At 36.4% G+C, this 26,598-nt stretch overlaps 1 protein-coding gene across 1 annotated transcript; it reads left to right on the top strand.

The window, feature by feature from the left end:
- Positions 1 to 262: 262 nt before the first annotated feature.
- On the top strand, positions 263 to 16,617 carry LOC139723979 (prelamin-A/C-like). Its single transcript, XM_071635178.1, has 15 exons — positions 263 to 418; positions 1,279 to 1,463; positions 2,805 to 2,993; positions 4,195 to 4,288; positions 4,824 to 5,009; positions 8,385 to 8,510; positions 9,101 to 9,321; positions 9,895 to 10,022; positions 11,767 to 11,941; positions 12,536 to 12,722; positions 13,346 to 13,465; positions 14,092 to 14,270; positions 15,064 to 15,242; positions 15,922 to 16,013; positions 16,558 to 16,617. Exons 1-15 carry the CDS (start codon positions 290 to 292, stop codon positions 16,582 to 16,584), a joined length of 2,217 nt encoding a protein of 738 aa, XP_071491279.1. The 5' UTR covers positions 263 to 289; the 3' UTR covers positions 16,585 to 16,617.
- The last annotated feature ends 9,981 nt before the right edge of the window (positions 16,618 to 26,598 follow it).

Here is a 26,598-nt window from a genome sequence, read left to right on the forward strand (position 1 = left end):
TGTGCCTTTATATGTCGTGACCAATATATCATTTAAAAGGTATTATTTTGTGCTTTCTGACAGAGACGTCCCGTACTTCAAAATCTTCAAAAATGGACTTATCGGTCTTTGCAAACAAGCTCTTCATTTGTACGTGATCTGTTGAATATATCATTATGTACTGTACGTGTAAAAAGTGGTAAGGTATGCACTTGAGAGTGTGATAACCAGCAATGCTTTCTTTCATTGAAATATTTTGACAGGAAACAAGATTTTCAAAGAGAGACAGTGGGAGTTTGGAACAATCAACATGAGTGCAGTTATATACCCTCCTGTGCCGATGTCTCGGCAACAGGAGAAGGCGGAGCTAGCGGAGCTCAACGACCGGATGCAGAACTACCTCGGAAAAGTTAAGAAGATCAGAGAACAGGCAAATAAGGTAACTCTCTCTAAAACTTTTGCACAGAAAAAAAGGGGTCTACCGGAGGGCAATAATTACCCCGTACCCTTCCCCTGGCCCTAATCCTAATCCTAATCCTGAACATAATCCTAACCCTAACCCAAACTCCTAACCCTAAACCTAACCCTAACCCTAATCTTTACTCAAACCTACCACTAACCAGTAATTAGCCGGGGGGTAATTGCCCTCTGGGGGTAATTGCCCGGATACGAGAAAAAAGATAATGTGGTAGTACCATTTGCCCTATTGTATACACACATTCAGAAACTTAAAAACAAAGCTTGTTCTTTTGGTTTACAAATATATTTGTAGATTGACTATTTGTGAGCTGACTTGAAATCTTAGACTTGTGATGTACAATGATGTATTTCATTCTAAATTGCTGAACTTTCTACACATATTATATAAGAAATCATGGGCAATATTCATTTGCATTTGTTTTGTTTAAATAAATGTGAAGTTCACAACTCATGCACTGACAAGAAGAGTAAAAAAAAAAATCGCTTAGAGTGAAATAAAACCTTTTCCATAATTCACATAACAAGGAATATTCTTGAAGTAATCACAAAAATTATCCATACTCAGTATTTTCTTATAAATCATCTTAGTCATTTCTAGCAGCTGTATCACAATCATCTTACCGTACAAAAATAGAGTTAGCACATTTTGTGGTGAAATTTTAAGTCATGATCATGAAATTCATGATATGGAATTTGCAGTCTTTTGAGAAACTGTATCATTGATTATAGTGCGTAGGAGGGTAGACAGGAATATGTCTTCTCATACTGTGATAGTTTGATATAATGAGCATCTTACATTGACTATTTTTCCGTGACCAGGTGGATTCGTCAGCCTTATTCAACTCCATCCGATGTTTGGAAGATGAGGTGGCCTCTCTCAAGAGCCTTTATGACATGGAACTAAACAGCCTACGCAGACAGCTGGAAGACACTACCACACTTAAAAATAATTCGGAGACGCTGTCACAGCGCAACGCTCTCCTGGCATCAGATCTGCAAGACAGGTATGCGTGTCTGCCTTTGAATTCTGTCTGGCCTCTTGTTTCTACAGGTGACTTGGTTATGATAAAATCCTCAGGGCTGGCAGTTTTCTGTTGGTGTTTTGACATTTCATTTTGATCAAACGGAATACTTACCCCAACAGACTTTTTTGGGACCTTGATTTTTACTTTATTGTATATATATGAATATACATGTATGTGTGTATATAACCATGTTTCCTATGACCCGAGTGCCCTGTGCATTCCAAAATGCTTTTACATGCATTTATATTTATGAATAATCTGTTTAAAATTTTGCATTTATTTGTGTTTGACTGCAAACAATTTTGTTATGTTAGTTTCAAATATGCAAAACCCACCTATGTGTCCCCTCTCTCCACCCCACCACCCCCCCCCCAGAAAAAAAAGAACAATAGAATCAATATCTTATGCCTAGTGTACTGTTTTCTTCTGTGTCTCATGTGGAAATTTAACTTCGGAGTAGGTAAATACAATGTAATTGTTAGAAGAAAAAACAGGTGAAGACCTGGATTTTGACTATGTCTATAATTGACATGAATACATTAGGGAGTGCCGTTATTTTCCCACATTTGTATGTGAAGTTGCACATGTATATTATATCATGTACAGTATTGCCAACTAATTCCACATCGGACATGTGTGTTGTTTTGATACATCTTTTTTTTTCACTTTTTTAAGCATTGAACATTCCATAATGGGGGAAAATTTGCAGGTTTAAACAGACACTTGAATCTACTTGTGTTACCAACATGGTATCAGAAACTTTTATGATGAATCTCACACCACACGATGTAGCATACCAAGGGTGTGTACATGTAGGCTGGAGTGGGTTGTTGAGAGCTGTGTATAAGCAGAACTTAAAAGTAGTGTTAACACACAGGACAGAATATAGATATTTCATTTATTAAATACATCCTGTTTTTCTAAAGACACATTAACAGAGATCCTAAAGATGAACATTATTTTTAACAGACCCCATCATACAAGTCTCAGATTATAATATAATCATATTTGCAAAATATGCAACATAGACAGTATTTTAGCAAACTCTGTTGGCACTAAAATTTTACATGTTGTCCCGTTTAGGCCATTGGAAATTGTAAATCTGACATTTTGGTGGCCCAAATCAGATGTGTAGTGGCCAGAAAACGTTAACATATTTTTGAATCTTTGAATGGACCACCAATAGATATCGTTCGGGAAGTTTCGTGGCGCGACATCAATTTTTAGTTGCCCTGGGCCACCTCTAATTTTGAGCCCTGAGTTTACACAGAAGGTAGGAGACTGAACTATGAGTTCTCATGCTGCTTTGTACCCGATCAGGTTGAGCATCAAGAATCATCGAAACAAAGCTTTGGAAGGCGAGATGGATACCCTGCAGAGGTTGTGTGCCCAGAAGGACATGGACTTCCAGCAGGCCAAGGCGAAGGGGGAAGAGCTCGCCCGCAGGGTCAGGGACTTGGAGGATGATGTCGGAGTGCTGCAGCGGAAATGCGATGACTCGCAGAGGGGGTGAGTTTCGATCTCCTACCAAATGGAACACATTTTTGCTCATAATACTGGGGCACTGAGGCATAGTCGATAAGATGCTTTACCTTCAACTGGAAGTTGAGTCCCATGGGAAATTCATGTTTTAGCAATATCAGCTCATCCTCAATGGGTTAAAATCTACAGATTCACAGCACGATTTGCTGTTAATCCACTTGAACACTCTATTGTACTAGTTCTACTTCACATATATTATTTTGATTACTATTGGCAGCTTCCAACAGCTCAGCATTCTTAATTTGCATAATAACTGAACACTGAAGAAGTGGAAAAAATTGATAAATGGTTATTTTATATCATTCAATATGTGAGTTGAAATATTCTGTACCCTCACTGTAGAGGGATATGAGATGCTGATTGCTCTCGCCTATCCTTGAATTTTTTTTTTTTTTTGGGTCTGGGCTCATGCAATGTTTTTTTGTTGTTGTTTTTGTTGTTTTGTTTTTCATTCATTGGAGTCCAATATGACATACACTTGTAAAAGATGTAATTATTATGGATGGTTTATACATTCATAACTCAGCAGAAACTGGTGAAACTTTGTACATGATATCAATCAAACAAATCTTCTGGTAGACCCATCTAGCAGTTATACTACCAGATGGATTTTTCTGCCAATGATATACCTGTACTGTAGTTCAGCTTTAAAGGGTGTGTACAGTTCTGGTCGAGGTGAGGATTTAGCTTTTAACATTTTGCGAGATATTCAGAAACCACTCTATGAGATGGCAAAGAGCATGCAATTCTAAGGGGTATCAAAAGTTTATTTGATGAAAATCGGTTTTGAAATGGCTGAGATATCCAAAAACAATGTGAAACAAAGAGATGCTAATAAAGTTGTGGCCTGTCGCCTTTTATTATTATCACTTTTTTGATATTTCAGCCGTTTGAAAACCATTTTCATCACATAAACGTTGAATCCTTCTTAAAATTACATGCTCTTTCATATTTCATAAGAGGTTTCTCATTATCTCACTTAAGAATGTTCAAAACATGAATCCCCACCTCATCCAGTACTGTACAGTCCCTTTAACTTTTTTGACTCTTTGTGTATGACTATGACCTTGCTTACCTCAAAGTAATGGGCTAGCCAAAGTGTAGTCTGCAAACTTATGTCAAAGATACCAGAATCTTATTATAGTGATTTCTGACATTTTTTCCTCAGGCTTGACCGAGAAATGGTGGCAAGGCAAGAAGCACAGGATGCTCGTAATGGAATGCAGAAGAAATTGGACTTTCAGGAGCAAATGCACAGAGAGGTATGTAAATCCAATTGCTCGAAACTATTTTTGTCCCCCTTCATCACAAGATTATAGGCCTACTGTTTCTATATGTAATCAACCTGAAACAGCACAGAGCATATGTTTAAAAGTTGTGAGTCATGGCTTTATTTACACTTTGCGGCAAATTCGCCTTTAAAGGGAAATTGTGAAGTTTTGCTAATTTTCACAAAGCAGTTCTTGAACAGTCAATGTGAGTTTGGAAATAAGTGTGCTGATGATGTTCTTGTACACAAAATCTTTAAATTCATAATGTTTGTTTGCTGTTTGTTTGTTTGATTGATTGTTTGAAAGACAGACATGTCCAGTCTTCAAAAATTTATATATATCTGATTTATCATTATTTTGAAGATATTCAGCCAGTAATAGCATTATGCTTAACACTTTTATACCGTGGCAGAAGTATTAAAGGTTTGTATGCTTTTGTCTTTTCTAAAAACAAATGCATTGGATGTTTTCTTATCATATTTGGGTTTCTTTCCTTCCATGTCTGCATTCGCTGTTGTCTTATCAGCAAACCATTGAATGGAGGAACAGGCTGGAGGACGAGGCTAATCGAATCCTCCAACTGGAGTCAAAGGTCAGGGAACTAAGCAAGCCTGACAACACACTGCAAGAAGTCTTGGCCAATGTCCGGGCGGCTGCTGCGGCCGAACTTCAGCGATTCAAGGAGGAGTCTGAAGCTACATACCATCAGAATGTAAGTTCTTGTAGAGTATAATGGATAGACTCAGTTTTTCATTAACCCACTGAGAACGGACTGATTTTGCCACAACAAGCATTTCCCATAGACACCTGCCTGAGTATACCCGGGACTCGTCCTCAATAGGTTAATATAAAACCTGTTATCTTCACTTACAGATATTTTCATGAATGTTTTTGCTACTTGACACAGAGGCTAACATAAGTGCACTGAGGCCTGTCCATCTGTAAACTTAATGTGATCAAGGTCAGGCGGCAGTATTTTTACTCATTATTGAACTTGCATCTTAACAGTTATTTGCATGAAAATATCAGCTTTATGGTAGAGCCATGTTTTTGTGTTGTGGTGTGTTACTTTTGGGGAAATATGATTATGATGTAAATAGAACAAAAAAAATTTCCTTTCCCACACCATATGTCAAACAGACCAAAGCAAAATATTGATAATATCAGTGAGGATTACAGACATAATTAACTTCGTTGTGTTTTATTTAAAAAAAAATTATATCCAAATAGTCCTGCGATATCAAAGCCTTCTGAAACCATCCTACTAAAGTAGATACAATAAGAAGAGACAATCTTTCATATAAATCATTACAATCTGTTTTGCCCTTTTTCATAGAAAATGGGAAGGTTTGAAACTTGGCATGTCACTTTTATGATATTTTAGGTTTGCACCACTCCTTATATAAGGTAAACATAAAAGAGTTAAACCATTCCAGGCATCAACAATATGAAACCAACTTCAAGTTGGCTGAGGTTGTGGGAGAGAAAAATGAAAAAGAAAATGTTTGCGTTAGGCAACTTTTCTGGAGTCCTCATGTCAAATATGAAGTAACACATAACATCCCATCTCTAGTTAATGCATCTGTTGTTTGATGTTGTATGTGTTATCATAACTTATTGTATTCTTTATATTCATAAGGTAGATTTAAATAATATTTCTTAACTGGGTAATTTGCTATTCATATGTAACTGATGTATCTTTGCTAGATTAAAAAAAAACCCAAAAAATATGTAATTGCTAGATTTATAATGGAGCCTTCAATTGCCACCATATTTTAGAAGAATAAAGGTTATGTTCCTCTTTCAACTTGGCAAGTATTTATATTTTCTTGTTTAATTTGTCCAGATTCAATGAATATAACTCTCCATCTATCTTGTATTTTCAATGTCAGCTACACGTGTATGCAGTGAAATTCAGAGTTGCCAATTTGATGGTGACAGATGATCAATTCTGCAGCAAAACTCTTCTTGGACTTGATGGGTCAAACCATAGAAGTTAAAGAAATGAAATTTGACGTGAAAAATGCAATGGTTGAAAGCAATGGAAATGAGCAAATTAATATATTAAGCTGTTGATGTTTTAAAGGCAGAGAGGAAAGATATTGTCTTTGCGACTATCAAACACAGTTCAGCCTGAATTATAGAAATAATGAGTCCTTCATTTTTATACAATAGGACGTTCATGGTCTGATTTGACTAGACTTATTCCCATTTTTATCTCGCTCATAATTCACATAACCAGACTCGCAAAAAGAAGGTAAAATTTTGTATGTTGCTCTTCCATAGACTTTCAAATAAAAACTAACACTCTGCCAGTGGTTTGTGAAGCTCATAAAGTGTCCACCAGTAACTCAGCCTGTGATTGTAGATGAATTTATTGACAACAATAACAAAGTCTATATTAATGAGATGATGATAATAATAATAGTGAGTATTTGTAATGCCTTTTGTAACCACTCTGAGTGCTCAAAAGGCATGAATGATAAGTTGTTTAACATTTTCACATAGATATAACAATACTGTTTGTTCAATATATGTGAAGACATATGAAATTGATAATAGTAAATCAAAACTTTGATGAAGTATAACACTCTGATAACAGTATTAGCAAGACTGCTACCACTAATAATAATGATAATGATAAGAATTTAGGTGCAAGGGTGTTATGAAAAATAAGATATAGAAAAAAAACCCTCTAATAATGTCTGTCATGCATGTATTTCAATATAACAATGATAACAAAATAACAGCATGAGCATCCATAACTTTGATGTTCTTTTGTGACTTAATTTGAGTGTCCCTGACATTTCTTAAATCAAACCATCAAGCCCTTGAGAAATATGCTGCAGAAGCCTCAGTCTACTTCATCTTACTTTTAGTTTAGCAATTCTTTGTAAATATCTGTAAATAAATTATATTATAATGTGAATAATGCAGCCTGCAAGAATCTTCAGCTTATTGAAGGAAGCAGGCTTAACCAGAAGAAGCAGGAGAAGAAGAAGAATTTAATTAATTTGACAAGAGGAGAAGGATTGGTTGTATGTGCAATAAATCTGAAAGAAATTTGCAAACATTACAGGGATTGTACAGTTTTGGTTGAGACCTAACTTCAGCTTTCTAAAATTTTTGGGTGAGATAATGAGAAATTTTTTATGAAATATGAAAGAGCATGTAATTTTAAGATTAATTCAGCATTTATTTGATGAAAATTGGTTTTGAAATGGCTGAGATATCAAAAAAAGAGTGATCCTAATAAAAGGTGAGACCCAGCTATTACGATTGCTTTGTTTACTTTGTTTTTGAGTGCCTTAGCCATACTAAAACCGATTTTCACCAAATAAACTTTGAATTCCTCCAAGCGTGGTATCCTCTGTACTATTTCATAAGTGGTTTCGTGGTATTTAAAAAAGGTTAAATGCCAAATTCTCATCTCCACCAATACTAACTATCCCTTTAAACAATTTGAGACAGAAAGAGAACCATATTAAAGTCGTTCAAATTCTGTACCCAAGGCAAGGATCAGCATAGGCCCACTTTGTGATTGAATGGTGCAATCTCTACACCACCCCCCCCCCCAAAAAAAAAAAAAAAAAAAGAGGAAAAATATCAATAAGGCTCCAATGAAAATTAGATTATTTCTGGTGCTCTTCCTTATGAATCACTTGCATTAAATGGTAATATTCATGATTGGAAGACACAACAATTAAACGAGGGATATACCATATCTATGTGAATTGTCTCTTAAACTTGTGTCAGATTCTTTTTTTTAATACAAAATGTATGATTGATCTTAAATTTTATAAATCAAGCCAAAATATGAGAAATTTATGATTATCACATGAAGAGAAACTGCTAAACAATAGATTATGGGACAGAAAGTGAGAAGAAAGTGTAGGGATGTCTGAAACCGAGTAATGTTGCAATCAAGAATTCGATTTGATCCTTCTTGCCTTAAATATGGACATTAAAAATGCATTGTCACTCAGGTATCAAAATTGCGGTGTTTTATCCTTTTTGTATTCATTGCAAGTCAAGGAAACTTTTTTGTAACCCTTTCAATGTGCTCTTACCCATTTTCTTCCTATAGATCCAGCAGCTAAAGAACAAAATTGACGCTGATGGCTCAGAGATGGAGCGTATGAATAATGAGAACAAGAGACTCTGTGCTCGTGTGGAAGAACTACAACACGATGTGGACAGTCTGAATAATAAGGTATGCTTCATTCATTGTCTGCCTGAAGGAGTGAATTTGTTGTTTTTGTGTTTGTTTGCTTGTTTGTTGGTTGGTTGATTGGTTGGTTCAGGGCTGGTGGAGCATTTTCAAAAGTGGGGTGCCCACTTCCCGGTTTCATGAGCACAGAAAAAGGTCTTCAGCTCATCTCTCCCCTTCCACTTCCAGGTTTCTTCAGCTGACAAGCATAAAAAAAAAGGTCTTCAGTGCAAAAACATAACCACGCTCATATTTCAAGATGTTTATCTACTTCATTTTAGTGCCTCTTACGTACTTCTGGGTTAAAAAAAGTTGGGGGGCCCAAAGTGATGACACCTGATGTATTCCTTTGTATGTTCCACAAAAAGTGTGTGTCTGTGTGTGTGTGTGGGGGGGGGGGGGGGGGGGAGCTCTGCCGGCCATGTGGTCGCTTGGCTGGTTTGTGCATCTTGAGCCCCTATTCTCACACCTATCCTCTCACTGGGGCATAATTTCCCTGGTTCTGGGAAAAGCTGGCAAGGAATGCAGATGTAAAGTTGGTGAATGTCGCCACCTCACATCACATTCCACCCTGCTTTCTTTTTCCACCGCAGCTCACAGCAGCTGACCAGGCCAACCGAAACCTGCGGGACACGCTTGGCGCGGAGCGCGACCGCACGGGAGCGCACATCCGCAACCTGGAGGACAAGCTGCGTGACATGCAGGACTGCCTGGTGGAGAAGATGCGGGAGATCACCAAGGCAACGGATGCCAAGCAACCAGTGAGGGCAGAGCTAGAGGCATTGAAGGGCATGCTGCTAGAAGAGGAGAGAAAGTGAGTGATGCGAGTCATTCATTTGTCATTTTTATTATTCTGTATTTCTTGTTAAGATAGCTGGATACTTAGAAAGAGAGATAAGGTAGATAGAGAGATGCATGTATAGATATAGATAGATGAAAAAATAGATTAGATAGAAAGATAATAAGATAGATATATGAATATATAGACAGATAGAGAGATAGAAAGAGATGTAAGATAGGAAGATAGGATGCTTGAATAGATTGCTTACTTGACTGATCAATGCATTAATGTATATGGGTAAATACATGTAGAGGGATAGAAGGGCTATGGATAGGGCAATGTAGCTGTACAAACTGTCTATGGTAACTACAGTTAGCCATTTTCAAGCATCGCTCTATGAAATCTTCACAAAATGAGAGTTGCAGGTAATCCTCGTATCCACCATAAAGATGTGTACGCAGCACTCTTTCTTCATTACCTGATGACGGCTAGCAGTTGCAGTGAAATACTTTTCGTTTGCTACATTGTATGACAATAGAGCAAGTGTACTCTCTTCAAACAATTTCTTTATGTGTGTGTGTCTGTACTTTTACCTTTGAATGTCAGAGTATTGGACATCCCAGGCCCTGTGCTTCTCCCATCAAGAACAATCCGGCTTCCGAGTCCTCCTCACATCACACGCCCGGCGACGGTCATCCCCTCCCCGTACTACGGCAGAAACACCAGTCCAAGAAGTGAGTTGCTCTCACACATAACTAGATCAACTGCCTCTAGTTTTGTTTGTAGGGTTTAGAAATTAACTCATGTTCATTTTATCAGTTGTATTGGTCATGCATTAAGCTATCCAGGAAGAAGTGAGTTTCTTTCGTACCTGGCCAGATCAAATGACTCCAGTTTTGCTGTTAGGATAAAAAATCCTTCTTTTTCTTTATTGTATCAGACTTGAAATTAAGGCTATTTGTGCAAAGTGATTACAGGTGTAGAGTACACATACTATGATGGGGCTGTTCTTTTCATAATGCTGACATATTGCAGTATTTTGAATTTGGAAGATATGAAAGTGGAAGGGGTAGAAAAAGGTGGTAAAAAAGTGATTAACCCTAACTTACCTGGGGGGGGGGGGCCATAATGGCCCCCCCCCCCCTCGACGAATTCCGCGACCATTCTGCCGCGCAAAATTTTTTGACCGCGCCGCTCGCTGACTTTTTACTTTCAAGTCTCGCGCAACTTTTGAGACCAAATTTGTCGCGCCCGGGCATACCGTTCCGAAGCCACGCCCCTTCAAAAAATTTTTGTCAACCCCAAAATTGCTCAAAAACGTGATTTTGTGTACAAAGTCAATACAAATTGTGTTTTTTCAATTAATTCATATAAAAATTCATATTTTTAATTTTAATGGCTGAAATAAATTTATTTTAGTATAATTATGCTTCTAAAGATGTGTATGACAAATTCTGCTGAAAAAAACAACAAAAACAAAAGTTCGAAAAAACAGAAATAAATTTAAAAATGATAAAACAATAAAAAACGTAAGAAATTAATTTTGATACTGAATTTCTTTTTATGCACAAATGTTCGGAATGTCACTAGGAATATTTACACCAAAAATCAGCATTCCATAAGCTTTTATAAGCCAATTACAGACGAAAATGAGGTTTTTTTGCATATATTTGCATAATTGATTAATTTAAAATAGAAAATGCAAATTTTTTGAAAATTTAACTGAACAGTCTTGTAGATTACATCCGGCTTTATGTTCATGCAAAATTTTGCGGCGATCGCGCGATCAACGGCCGAGATCTGAAGGGGGGGGGGCCATAATGCCCCCCCCCCCCCAGGAATTCAAGCTTGCTAAATAGCCCAGGTAAGTTAGGGTTAAAAGATGAAAGGAAGAATTACTTGATGATGAAAAATTGAACAATGGAGTCATGAATAGATACAAACATAGAAAGGTAGATATGATAAAGGGATAGATAGATCAGACAGATAGATAGGTAGATAGATAGATCGGTAGATAGATTGACAAATAAAAGAGATATACGCATGCACATGTGCATGCATTTGTACATTAAAATATACTTGCATACAAATATGCCAGTAATCTGACAGGATGATAAAGATGAATGTGTAGATTTAAAAAAATGAATAGATACAATTGTCTTTGACAAGTGAAAGCTGATGAAAAGAAACATAAATACATAGGCAAAGAGAGAGATGGACTGAAAGATAGATAGATAGATAGATACATACATACATACATACATACATACATACATACATAGCCTATTATAGATAGATAGATACATACATTCATAGATACGTACATACATACATACATACATACATACATACTGTAGATACATACATACATACATACATACCTACATACATACATACATGCAAAGCTGGGTCGAAATAGAAAGATTTCAAGCTGTGTAGATTGTCAGTGACTTATCACCTTCTTTTTTTTCTCTGTAGACACAAGACCCGCCTCTGTCCCTGCTCCATCCACCATGGGCCAAGGAAGGGATTACTTTGATGCCATGTTTGGGGACCTGACTCACAGGAAGACCATTGGGCCCATTCTGCGGGCCCGCACAGGTCCACCCAGCCCAACCCCAATCTCCCATGACTACACCACAGCAACATCCAGGTAACCCAACCTTTTGGGGTTTTTTTTTTTTTTCTAACTTTGTCTGTTATCACCAACTTTGCTTTGGTCTCCAAGCAGCAAATATGCTGTATTCCTTTCTTTGCTTATGAGCACAAATGTCCTGAAACTTCTTGTTGGTAGATTAAAATTTTGTAAACCTCCACTGTACATCTTTGTGGAAATGGCTTTCAAGTAGGTTTGTTGCATTGTAATTTTTCAGTTTCGGGTGTAACTTACTTTATGGTAAAGTTTTGAGAGTCTTTGATATAATGGTCTTGAAATAATCATAGCATGTTAGAGCTCTGTTTATGGGCAAAGAGAGGGTAATATGAAAACAGCGTGGACTGCTGTGTTAAATGATAATTATAAGTCCAAACTGTTATAAATTTAATATAAAAGGCAGAAGCATTCTAACATTTGCTAGGTTGTGGTTTTCAGACAATAGAAGAAAGTAGATCCAACTTAGTCTTATTTCATTTTGTTGTACTCTACTGCATTTTTCCCTTTCAAAGTCAAAGTTATAGATTTTTTTTTTTTTTTAAAGAAAGGTAGAGTTGAATGTATGCTCTATTCATTGTTTTGTGCTTCTCCCAGCGCCACAAGTGCCCTGAAGATCTTGGAGATCAATGAAGACGGGAAGTTTGTCCGCCTCTTCAATGCCTCGGGGAATGAGGACATCGAGGTCGGGGGATTCCTCATCCAGCAGAACGTAGGAGGTCACCCTGTGGCAGTTTTCCGCTTCCCGCCCCGTACTAGATTCCGCGCTGGCTCCGTCATCACGGTGAGAACAATCTCATCCTGTCATAGTTCAATGTTTTGTTTCTCTGCACTGTTTGTTTCAAGATTTTTCGACAGCATGTTGTCACCTTTGAACTCATATATATTGAATGTATCATGCTTTGTAAACTTTTTTTTAGTCCATCTTCTTTTGAGGAGTAATATAAATTGACCATTAACTGCAAATTGAGATATTTTGATTTGTTGATGAATTGAGAATATGAGAATTTTGAAATGTCAAAGTATGCATGCCATATTAAAATGATGTCATATTTCCTGAAGGAATATTTGATTTTCTTATTGCATGCACTTACAGTTATTTCTTTTGCTGTGTTTTTTTTTTCTTCTCTGCATATGGTCCTCTATATGTTCATGGTTGATACTGGTTTGTGGACTGTTCTTAAAGTCTCAAGGCAGACAGAAAGGGTTGCTATAGAAACAGAGGGGACAGCAAGCTAAAATGCAACATAAATCAGTTTACTCTCGAGTCTTGAACCCTAGACCTCCTGAGTACAGGGCAGACACATGGCCAGATGAGCCAGCTTAATTGTCATGTACTGCACAATGCTATGCCATTCCAGATATTTCTTCAATGTGAGTGTTTGTACTGATCCTATCCCTCCGCAGGTCTGGTCCGCGTCCAGTCTGGCCCACCACAACCCTCCAACGGACTTCCTGTGGAAGGAGCAGCACAAGTGGGGGACGGGACCGGAGTGTACCACCATCCTCTGTAAACCAAATGGGCAGGTGAGCAGTGGTAGTATTAGTAGTTTCAGTAGTATTAGTAGTGATGATGAGGATGAGGACAATGATGTTGATGGTCGGCATCTGTTGATGATGATGATGATGATGATGATGATGATGATGATGATGATGATGATGATGATGATGATGATGATGATGATGATGGTGATGGTGATGATGATGGTGATGATGAATATGATTGTGATGATGATGATATCAGCAATGTTGATAATGTTGATGATTACGATGATGATGATGATAGTGATGATGGTAGTGACGTTAACAATGGTGATGATGATGGTAATGATGAATATGATGGTAATAATGATTACATCGACAACATTACTTGATAATGGTGATGATGATGATAGTGATGACGGTAGTGATGATGGTAGTGATGATGATAATTGTGATGTTGATGGTAATTATGATTATAATGATGATCAAGATGGCAGGGATGATGATGATGCTGTTAGTGATGATGGATGATCATGATCATGATGATCTTGACAATAATAGTAATGAGGATAATAAAAGTAACATTAATCGCAATAAAATTGTCCCTTTGAGCAGTACATCATGGTTAAGTTGATGTGACTAAGCATTAGATATTGCTATCATTTCTTCAGGCAATAGCCTGGACCACTGCAGCCCACCGCTTCACAAAGACGGCTCGCTCCTATGACGGCGACACTGACAGCTCCGCTGGCCACGAGATCCTAGATCAGGAGTACGAGGGTGGAGCCTCCAACCCCCATCCCGACTTCGAGGTGGAGATCGATGGAAGGCCAGCCACAGTCTTGAAGAGGTGAGAGTGGCAGAACAAAAACTTATCCTGATTTTTAGGTTACATCTGCTGCAGCGATGTCTCTAGAGGGTCAAAATGTCCCAATGTATATGTAGTCAGATAGAAACAATTCTTTGAATATTCATGAATATAATATCGTCTGTTGAGAATGAGAAGGGCTTTAAGTCTTCTCGAACACTATGGGTTTTGTGGTCACTTAACGCCCTTATCATTCTCAACCGACGATATGTTTACTTATAATTGTTGTTGTTATTTTTTTTTAGGGGGGTTGGTAAATAGATAAGTAGATAGATAGATAGATAGATAAATACAGCAATGTAGAATTATTGATAGCCTGATAGATAGAGAGAGAAATGACATAAATTTTTATCCATACTACATTGGACTCCCATTATAATGGAAGTCCTCGGGATCGGCAGTTTTCTTTCATATAGAATTTTGTTTTAGCCGAACAAATAAACAATAAAAAAAATAGAACCGATAATTTTGCGACCAGGATTCTTATTTCATTGTCAGAATGTTGTTATAACTGTGTTCGTTAAAGCGGGAGTGCACTGTATCTACATAGTGTAACTCTTGAATAGTGGCATCACAAGGAACTTCTATGTGGTTGGAAAAATCAATGCATACCTAGCGAATGATGCTTTCATCAATATTTTGCAGTTTCATGAGTAAAAGATCAAATACAGCATCATCCAGTCAGGATGCATCAGCGTACTCTATATAAAATAAGCTCCTACGTTCATATTCATTCATCTCTTATATTTTTCGATTTTTGTCATTCTCGCAACAGAGAGAAGCAAGATCCACCCAGCTTGTCTCCGCCCAAACATCCCCATGGCAACACCACGGGGACAGGGACACACCCAGCGGTGGGCCAGCCCAGGGTCCTGGCCACCGGCAACGACAACAGCAGCACCTGCCGCCAGACCAGGTCCCAGAACTCTAAGCCAGTACCAGACCCAGTCCCTGGTAGGTCCACTCTCTAACCATGTCTGTCTGTCTGTCTGTCCGTCCGTCTGTCCGTCCGTCCCTCCATCTTTCCCTTTCCTGTTATTGTCCTGTACATTGCAGACCCTAGCAGCTATCTCTAAGTTCTATGTACAGACAATGAATATCTGATAAGAATGACCAAAAGGATAGTGTCCCAAATTGAGAGTAATCAACTTACCTATTTGTAGTTCATGTCTGATGGACAATTTAGCTGTACTTTTATAGACTACGCCCCTAACATTTTGACAGTGTGATTACTGACATAGGTATTTTCAGGGGAGTTGGAAAAATAGAATGTTGTACATAAGAGTTCATAAATGTTCATCTTTTGTACCAAAATCGCAGTAGTTCACATTGACTTCTGTTACATTTGGAAATTACTATTGATTGTCTTTTCTTGTCTGCATACTCATTTATTTTGCCCACAATTTTGATTTGACAGGAATATTAAAAGAAGTTAGAAGTGAATTTTTGCTTATAAAATCTGACATGAAGTATTGGAGGACTTATAAATTAAATTTCTTGCTTGTGTAAGGTGTAGGTAAAGTGAGTTCTGTGAATTTAATTTCTTTGTTTGTGAAAGTGATGTGATTTGAACGTCAGTGATTAAGGAATTAGCAGTCAAATAGGAAGACTATATTCTCTTCTATTATTTCAGGTGAGCTCTATGCAGGTTCAGGGGCACCAGGCAGCAGAATGGGATCAGCCCCGTTAAGGAAGGCAGCCCCATCCTCAGCAGGGAGCTCGAGGGTAAGTGATCCGCACATACATGCACTGTATGTATAGAGAGATATGGCATGTTTTGTAGTGATGTTTTCGTTGCTGGGAGACCTTTGACCATTCTGTGTTATCTTGAGAGTGATTTCAAAGGAGACTGGTATCACCTTTCATAGATAAGGTACTGTTTTTGTAGGTGTCATGCATATATAGCCAAAAGAATGAGAAAACATTACATTCTCCATTCATTTTATGCTCGTAGGATGCATTCATTGCAGTTGTAAATATAGGTCAACGAGTATGTGTGTGTGTGTGTAGATGTACGTATGATAAAGTACTTTTCAATATATTCATGTATTCATTTATGTATACTTATAAATATAAAAAGATGATGCAACAAACATTTGTTGGGTAAAGTTTTTAAACCCTAATTTTTCATCGTACCTTTTTCCATGTTTTGCCATGCCACAAATGTCTGCAATTTTTATTTGGGCAGCTCTTGATCTCTCTTTCTTCCCTTTGTTTTTCTGCAATATGTTCTTTTCGTGCGGATTTTATTCTTGGTTTGTTGTTGCAGCTGTGGAATTGGATCATCAAAGAGTGAAGCAAATGGTTATAACATTCATCTCTTTCTCGGTAATTGGGGAAAAGAGTGATTTGTTTTGGTTTGTTTTTTGCTCTGGTGGAAGTTTGCTGGAAAACTGATCAGCCAACCTGCTTTGAAGTGCTCTATGTATGGCTGTAAATTTCCCCCCAAATGCAATACTATTTAGTTCCTGTAATTATATACTTGTTTGTTTGTTTTTGCATTGATATGGGCAACAATGATTTGTCCAGGGTGTGCAGAGGTGTGGTGTGATGGTATGTGGTTATGACTTCTATCCAAGCAATTTTCATTCTTAAGTTGGAAAGAAATCGCCAGCTGCATGTTGCTTGGTCTTGATTTTTTTTTCCTTTTTGCAATATGTGGTGAAAAAAAAACCAGCCCAAAGATTTTCTGCTTCATTAACCTATCAAGTCCAAGACACCACACTTCCGTGTTTTGATGTGGTATCTTTTTATCACAGTTCTGTTTTTCTTTCATTTAAGCCCAGTTTTTTTGTCAAACAGTAGGCCCTACTTTTTGTTTCATTTGCAGAATTATCAAAATCCTATGCATAATAATGATAGTGATAACAATGACAACAACAATCATAATAATGATATTGATGATAATAATGAGAATGATGATGATGATGATAATGATAATAATATGAAGAATCTACATAGCGCCTATTGCAACCCCCCCCCCCCAACAAAAAAAAAAAAAAAATCCAAGTGCTCAAATTTTTGCATGGCTGACTTCATTACTTTGTATAGGCCTACTTATATTGCCAAACATTATAGAGAATTAAAGTTGATATTATGTCTGCCTAAGGTTGGGCAATTTTTTTGTGAAAATGCTTCTCTGATTTAGGGCAGAATCAAGGAATCTTATCAGTTCATCTAATCTTTCTCCAGTGTATTTACGCAGTAAATTTTAGAGTTGCCAATTTGACGAGGACATGAAGATTATCTGTCTTGCAAACCTTCCCAAATGACATGATAGATTAACTCTGTGTTTATGCCTTCCCACAAACCTTGGGAATTTGGCAAAAGTTGTCTAAATGCAAGTAGCGCTTTCCGACTGATTTTTGGCAACAGTGTTGCCATAGACTTCTTTTTTTCAAATGAAATAAAAGTGTGTTGTTTGGAATCTTTATCTGCGGTTTGCCTTTTTAAATCATTTTCCCTTTCTTTTAAAAAGAAAAAGAAAACAGGATGAGAGCCAATTGTTTTTGCTTGAAACTATTATTTAGCCAATGCAATGATGCATGACCAGCAAATGATTACATAATTTTAACCCATTGAGGACAAGTCCCGAGTACACTCGGGCAGGTGTTTATGGGAAATGCTTGTTGTAGCAGAATCAGCCTATCCTCAATGGGTTAATGTTGTGGAGATCTGCTTCAACATCTCTGGTTAACATGTGGAAATTAAAAATTCTGTCATTTCTTTAACTTGTTTCTGATTTATCATTAATATTGGAAACATTACTTGTTTTGCTTGTTTGATTTTAATCTATTCATCAAGTGGAATGAGGATATTTTCACTTGAAATTCTCCTTTAAAGAATAATTGAATTTCAAAAGGCAATAATATGCTGGTGTCAATTACATAATAAGTGTGATGAGTATACAACCTTTGATTATGTGTGCCTGTGGAAAATATCTGTTTTCATGTATTAACATATTTACATTTGGAAGAACCCATTCACTAATGAATGTATTTTCCTTAGCATGTGTGTTACATTATAATTATCCAAATGGAATTATAGTGTTTCAAAAAGATTCATTTGATAATGAGTGTGATATTATCAGTAAAAGAATAATAAAAATTAGATGACTTTATTGATGATAATAATTCTAATAATGGTAGTTGGAATACTAATAATGGCGATGACAGTTATAATGATTGCAAAAATAAAAATAACAGTAATGAAAATAAAATGACTTCAGGTAATAACTACATTTGTACATATCTATAACCACCAAAATAGTGTTCTTAAATATTTTTGATAAGTTATGAAGTGCACAAAATACTGACGGAATAACAAGACTGATGAAAATGCTAGCTATATTATAGTGATTTTATTAAAGTAATGACCATCACATTAAATTGCCCATAAGCATTAGGCCTCCAGATTGTGCCAGCGTTCATTCTCCATGCATTTCCAAATTTCTGTTTTATAAAAGTGCAAGTACTTCAATGGGGACATTCACTGTACTTATGAAATTAAATCAACTTGGTAACTGACATTCTTTTATCAGAATGAACTTTGTTTCAATAAATGGTTATGCTATTTGATAAAAAGTCATATTTTGGGGGAGGATTGTTACCAGTATTCTTCCTTTAGGCTCTATGATTGTACATTCATAACTTTATTAAACTGATCTCTTTTTTTAAATACATTAATGTAATTGGAGACCTACACTTAAACACTCAACGCCTTTTAGTTTTACGATATTTTCGATTTCAATTTTGTTAGATATCAGCATCATATTCACAATGAACCAAATACATATATGAAATAAAGAAATTAGCAGTTAGTATCCCATTCTTTTATGCTGCTTAATCACATGAATTCTTACTTGCAGAGAAAGATTTCATGCAGATTCATAAAAAAAGAAAACTTATAAAAACCTACAGCCCTGTATACTATGTAAGTCTTACAATTCAGAATTCACATACACACACACACACACACACACACACACACACACACACACAAAGTTGCCACCTATAGACCCCTTATTACTAATGTAATCTGTATACAGCCTTTGTGACAATAATCACATGGCTTCATGAAGATGATATGAAATAATAAGAGCTTTTCTTTTTTCTGAATGGCTATGTAGATATGGTCATGGACACTAAATCACCAAGTTCCTCAGTTCAAGCCCTTTAGCAATACACGTAGCAGTACTGACCACAGGCAGGGGACATAACTACAGTAGAGCCCAGTCTTTTATTAAGGACTTGAAAACCATGTGCTTGTTTCTCTGCAAGCACTTTAATGCTTCCATACAGGCTAGGAAAAAATGAATCCAAATTCAAACTCAAGATATTTGTGTTGAATATGTGAGTTACGTTTCATGTGAGTTGTGTTCATCTTGTTGTCAAAGATTTTGTTATCGAATATGATTATATTTTTCAAATTTACCTACAGCAGGGAGGAGGGGGAAGCATCCGTTACAGCCCCCAGCCCAGCCCCTTCATGTCCCCGCACCAACGGCACCAAGCCGAGATGAACATGCTGGACAACGGCCAGAAGGTCGGCTTCAAACCCCCCATGCCACGCCCACCTGTCATATCGTCATGGTGATGAGTTAGACCCCGCCCTCCCTCCTTTGTTACTCTCATGATCATTCCCACCCATCTGGCTGAGAAGTAATACAGACAGGCATTGAGCATCATTCTGCAAAGTGTTTTTGGCTAGCACTCTGTGAGCTGACAGTACATTTTTAGCAATTACCTTTCAAAGTCAATCCACTTTTGTAGTTGCATGTAGATCAATGACTTAGTGTATACACCATATATTGAGTGAGTCTAAATTTTCGCAAATAAGGACTTCCCGATGATTTCATGAGCAGATTCGCAATCTAGGAGTACTGTACAGAACGGAGAAAGTACAGTATACAGTATGTGTGCGTCACATTCATATTGGGATCAGAGCCATTATTTTCGCGTGTCTTTGATTTCGGGAATAGCACCTGACTCGCAAAATTCATGAAATGGAGTACAGTATAGTAGCCAAGCTGTAGTTTTGAACTCTTAACGCAAACCCATATTCCTTCTGTGCTATACCATCCCTCTTTTTACCCATGCCCTGACAGAAAGAGGGAGAGAAAATGCACCTGTCCACTTTCCCCCATTGGTTCCTGAGCAGTAAGTTAATCTGGCTCTGTGTGTTTTGAGTGTTGCTAGGCACTGAAAACCCCATAGTGTTGTATATGCTGCCCAAAGTCACTGGCACAGAAATGGTTAAAGTTGCACCTTGACGTTTGTTATGAGAGAAGCCCGCATTGATTGCATGTGCTTCATCATATTTACCAAACTTTTCTGCAACTGGAATCAAATTACGTACATGTGACATTTTACTCCATCTTTTCTTAGCACAACATGCTGGCTGGAAAGTTTGCACAAATGTAAAGAAATATGAAGTCCCTACTTGAAAGCCTGATTTTTTAGCGTATTTAGGAGCTGTAACAAACAAATCTCATGCAGTCAGTGTTTTTCTTGATTTTTTTATTCTTGTTGGACTGTCCAGTATTCTGGAATTATTGAAGTAGTGTTATTAAATTGAGATTCATACCTAACTCACTTTTTTTTATCATACATGTGTGTGTACCCTTAACTATGATACATGAAATATATTATTGATATATATGCAGAATCCGTCCAATACTTGTCAGATATGATGCAATTATCTGAAAAATAGCTTAAAAGCTCTCTATATACTTGTAGACTGAACACTATACAAATTATATTCCTTAGACATTTACATTGAGACTGTCTTTCATGAAATTTATGCAAGCAACACAGGTAATACTTTTCAGCAAAAGTGTGAGTAATAGCCAGTTACCCAATTGATCATGGAATTTACCAGAAAAGGCTTGTTCCACCTGTCCACAAGTCAGACATGTGTTAAACTGATAGGACAGTATGTGCTTGTGAATATATTTCACTCATGTACAGCTTGATAACCTGCCTACAAAAGGAATAATGTCTGTAATATTGGATATTGTATTATATACTATCATATTATCCATTTAATCTCTCTTTTTTTTTTTAATGTGTGATCCATGAAAACTACTCCATGATATTCTTCTTGATTCTCTTTAAATGTATTTTTTTATTCTTCAAGTCTATACTGCTTTTTTATCAAGTATAAGTGATCTAACTTATAGCTTATAACTTAATATCTAGCTTATAACAGCATATTTCACCATACAATCGTTAAATGTTCAGTAAAGACCACTATTGAGTATTGACTCCCAAGTTTTATCATCAGTATTCTACTCTGACATGCCTTGAAATTGGATTTAGATATTATTGACCATGTATGGACAACTGTCTGAAGATCTTTTTAGATAGCCAGGTTGAGAAAGGATGTGTAGCATAGAAAATATGCTCTCAATTGTCACAAGCAATGGAACTAGGATTCATAAGATTCATAGATTCTCAGATGTAACGTTGGTCATATTCAGTTAATTTTCCGTATCAATTTCTAGTGTTAACAATTATTGTGATGAAAGATTCATTGAATGAATAGAATATTATGCTTGTTATTTGTTATAGAAACCAGATTTCAACACTTAGCTTTTTCTATGGTGGCCGGTTTGGGCCACTAACAGATTTTAATTTGAAGTTTGGGTCACCCAATAAAGGAATTTATTGGCCTGAAATAAAAGGATACATAGCGATCTACTTTGAATTTTAAATTATAGGTTGCCTGATCGGGCCACCCAAAACATTAAAAAATTTGCAATTTGATAGCTCTCGGCAATTTTATTGGCTTGGGCCACTGCTAATTTTGACCCTTGTTTAAACATTTTTTTTCTTTTCACTCCACATGTAACTATTCTTGGTTCTCCAGGCAAACAGCCAAACAATGTCAGCTGATATCCTCATGGAATGTTTTCCACTATAATGCCCATATGATAGTGCTAAAGGACGCAATAGCTGAAAGCACAATTTCCATTTCAAAGTATACACAATGTTTAGCTGTACAAGGTTCAGAGAAGTGACTGACCATTACATTTTTTGATTGCCATCTTCACAGCAAGAAACCATCTTGTACTTGTGAAAACGAAACTGAAGTTGGGACAACAAGGTGATTGATTTGACAGTTAAAGTGTTATCTTGTTTCTGTTTGTCATTTTCTCCTCTTTCTTTCTTTTTTTTTATAATGCTGTTACTGATCCCGGATCCTACAAAAGCATTAAACATGATTGTTATGAGCATGGACGAGGAAGGCCCACTTAAAGTTTTTTGTTTCAAAGTACTGTCGATTCTTCAGGTTTCAGGTACCATAGTGAATCAACCAAGAAGTGACTGAAATTTATAGTTTAAGTCTTCCTCTGTTCTTATCTATGACTGATCTGGAGCCATCAAATTGTTACATAGCTCACTTTTCTAATGGCAATTCTGAAAGGAAAATGAAGTGGCAGTTAGCAAGCAGGTAGAACGCAACTACGAAGCCAAATCTAACACTCGATACAGTAACCTAATTAGGGCCTACATGATTTTATTATGAGCCATAAATTGCCTTCTTTTTAATGTGAATATAAACAAGTACATTATGAGGTGATTATGTACGTACTTATGTTACCGACTTGATTACATGTTGCAATATTTTGTCCTCAGATCCTTTGGGGTGGGGGAGGGGACAACTTTTTGCGTATCGCTTTGGCTTACAGTAGATGCTGCAAGAGGCTTCTAATAGGAATGGTCCAAAGTGGACGGCCCATGTATCAACAATGGTTGTTCAAACCAAGAGCTGTGGTTGGCAAAGGTTAAGCTTGGAATCCATCTTTTATTCATATATTTGTTAGGTGATCCGAGTATCCTCTCAGATCACCTTCTGTATCTGTACGGATTCTTTCTTCTTCTTTCTTTATTTCTCCCCAAAAGTTGTGCAGAGGTTAGCTCAGAAAGTGCTATGCCTATCAAGTTCAAACTTATACCATGTATGCATCGTGTCCCAAAGACGACAGATCTAGTTTATTCATGTATTTATCTTTTTTTGAGATATTGAGAGAGAGAGAGAGAGATGCACCTTACTATTGCAATTTATGATGCCGCTCAATAGTAATTCAGTTCTATAAGCTCTGCAAATTGCAATGGTGAATTTTTGTGGTTCCATGGGCAAATAAGGTTTGCCAAGGATACCAGAGAGAGAGAGAGGGAGAGAGAGAGAGAAGCCGTAACTTTTCCTTGGATCATATTTGTCACTGTAGTTGGAAGTAAGCTAATATTAAAGAATTTAAAGATAATGCCATAACGATTATAAATAATGTTTAAAGGTCTTTCAAAATCTTCTTCCTTATCATGCGAACAGCATTGTATTACATATCATTTTTTTCTAGTAGTCACATGTTTGAATCTATGCAAACACTTAAAGATTTTATCCATAGCGATTTTCAGTATTAGTGGACAGAATATTATGCAATTTTCCTTCAAATTCAAGGATTCTATATAAGTGTTAATTACTTGGATCTGTCTTCACTCTCACATTGTACTTTAGCATGTTGTTGTTGAAGTGAGTTAAACTTTCTTTTTTACCCTTCCGTTTCATCTTCCGAGAGCAAGAATTTCTGGGAAGATATTCATCAGTGGTCTTTATAGTACCTGTGTAGGTTTGAGTGTATGTCCTGAAATACCTTTTGTATATAGTACTTTTTACCTGTATACGATGGATTTATCTGCATTGCTTACGCTCTCTGATTTCATTGTGTATACGCGAACATAGTTCATCTGGTCATGTTTTACAGGTGTGCTTTCCAGAAATATTTAGAAACTTGCAGTCTGAGAAAATATCAAGAGGTTCGAATGCGTTTGTAATGCATGGCAGAGTTAGTTGAATATTAGTGAATAATTCTTTATTACTTCTGACATTCGATTTAAGGTGGGGAGGTAAATTTATAAATGTAAAGCAAACCAAAACAAAATGTATGGTCAGCTCTGCATTAAAGATATGTTATGAAATGGCCTGTAGATAGGAAATTTATCTTGTGATGAAATCGTGATATTTTCAATTTGGCTGTACAACAAGTCAGTGTGATGTGTGCCATATCGTTTGTTGCAGTAAAAAAAAAAAGAATGTTTACTTGTGTTTAAAAAAATTATGTAACCAATATTTTGACTTTTGTTGCACGAGTGTTCATAGGTGTACGTTAAAATTGTAAAACCACTTTGTCAAATTTTCTTTTTGTAATAGAAATTGTGCTTTTAAGTACATTCATATTTTCGTATATTTTTATGTACCTCTTTTCCTCATTTGTGGTTTTAGCATATAAAAGCAGCTTAATTCTCTCATCTAAAATTTCAACAGCGACACATATACAGTAAATGTTACACTTTCTCGGAGGCTGCTGTGTGGAAGGTCAATTTCATGTATAATATATTGTACATAATATTATGAATACATTTAAGATTAGAAAGGCAGTCAGCTCTTGTCTAGATAATTCTTATTACATTTCCTGAATGAAATTACTGAATATATTATATATAATATTTCGTTTGGTGAATTCGCACACCAGTGCAGCCGTCAAAAATCAAGTGGTTATTCTGTTGGTAAGTTTCTTTTTTTTTTCTTCTTTTTTTTTCTTTTTTTTACGTTTACCGTTTTTACCCCATGCTAATTGAGTAATGCTGCAAAGTTTATGTAAATTGATCAGTGTGCTTTTGTTTTGGCAACAATTTGATCGATTTGTCCACTATCATGGAATGTGCTAATATACTATAGGACAAACTTATTTTATACTATGGAAAAACTTTATCTATTTCTTACGATGGTATGTAAATATATGCACAGCCACGATTTATATGATTACAAGATTTCGTCAAGGAAAAAAGTGATGCCTGCAATTCATTATGAATAAGTTCATGTACTTGTCATCTCAAACTATGTCTTAGCATGGTGGTCTTCATGGAAAAATAAATCAAAACCCGTGGATGTATTCTTTAAAATCAACTATTGTACAATACCGAATGATTTAATCAGTGAATGTTTTGTTGTCACAATGATAGAAATGATATTAAGAGAGGTACTACGCAGTGTTTCAGATACTAACCTCCATTGTGTATTCTCGCTATTAAATAAATCTATTAAAATTCGCCACTGGCGTCACGAGAGTTAGAGTATAGTGAACGATTGTAAGGGAAATCCACTTTATGGCCAAGTGGAGAAATACATGTACAGTCAATTAATGTAACGTGGTAGAGACTTCAGTAAAGTTGGACCAAAACAAGAAATGTAATTTCAATATTTAGCGTGTATTCATGAAACAATTTTATTCGTCTCATGTACACCAGAATTGTATAGGGCGGTGAGGTGCATTTTACCTCACAACCGCGTGACAGAACATTCCCTGTTGCCTTATACGTAAACATGTATATATATTTTTTCTATTTCATTTCCATAATTGATTCAACAAAAAGACCCTCTTCTTTGCAAAGTAAACGATGAACACGTAAATTGTCACAACTCCAGATGGTTTTGATGGTAAAAATAGTAGTTTTAACTTATCTTCGTAACTCCATGTCAAGAGAGAACATAAGGGAATGGGAAACTTGGGATAGCCCGATATCTTCGCATCTCATGCGTGTGTGACAGTGAAAATTAGATGTTGAAAAGCGTACGTCCCACGCAAAGTAAACTTCTCCTGTTTAGAGTTTGAATTTATCATAACGTCGATGAAAATAAAATCGATTTCTCTTTCATGCATATCAAATCATACTTAATTGAATGAGCTAATACCTTATACAATCATGTGTAATTCAGTTTTAACGACGTTCGCGCGCGTTTTATGCAAAATATTGCTATAAATTATCGTTAAGTTCGTATAGTGAATTTGTGCGCATAAAATTATGTTTGTGATAAAGTTTACAATAATATAAAGTTGAGAAAACAATGCAGGATGGTATATTGTGGCCATCACTGCCACTATTAATGAATTTGTATTTTGTTTCATTCATTGTATATTTCTCTGATTTGTGATGGGCTCCCTGCAATGTCATCGTTTGAATGTAATGTAATTTGTAATCTTGCAAATAGATTCAGTGATTTTGAATATTCTATACACTGTATAACACCCTTTTGTGCACATATATTGTGTTTATGATTGATTAATAAATCCATTCGGTAACTCTTAAACGAGTCTGTGATTGCGTATTCAAATTAATGCTGCGTATCCTTCCACCGCCATACAGCTTTCGGCGGGGAAAAAATCGCTTTGAGGGAAAAGCCATTTGAATGAGATCAGAATAAATAATCCAGATATAGGGCCTACGATGTATACACTGTATTAGCGTAT

The sequence above is a fragment of the Diadema antillarum genome, unplaced genomic scaffold (assembly GCF_040938485.1).
Source record: "Diadema antillarum isolate AM-2024a unplaced genomic scaffold, OU_Dant_1.0 scf00000204, whole genome shotgun sequence".
Classification (NCBI taxonomy): domain Eukaryota; kingdom Metazoa; phylum Echinodermata; class Echinoidea; order Diadematoida; family Diadematidae; genus Diadema; species Diadema antillarum.

Excerpts from the sequence above, each read along its gene's own strand:
- LOC139723979 (XM_071635178.1), top strand. The coding sequence starts at position 290 with ATGAGTGCAGTTATATACCCTCCTGTGCCGATGTCTCGGCAACAGGAG. Across the intron at positions 419-1,278 it reads TCAGAGAACAGGCAAATAAG|GTGGATTCGTCAGCCTTATT; the intron begins GTAACTCTCTCT and ends TTCCGTGACCAG. Across the intron at positions 8,511-9,100 it reads TGGACAGTCTGAATAATAAG|CTCACAGCAGCTGACCAGGC; the intron begins GTATGCTTCATT and ends TTTCCACCGCAG.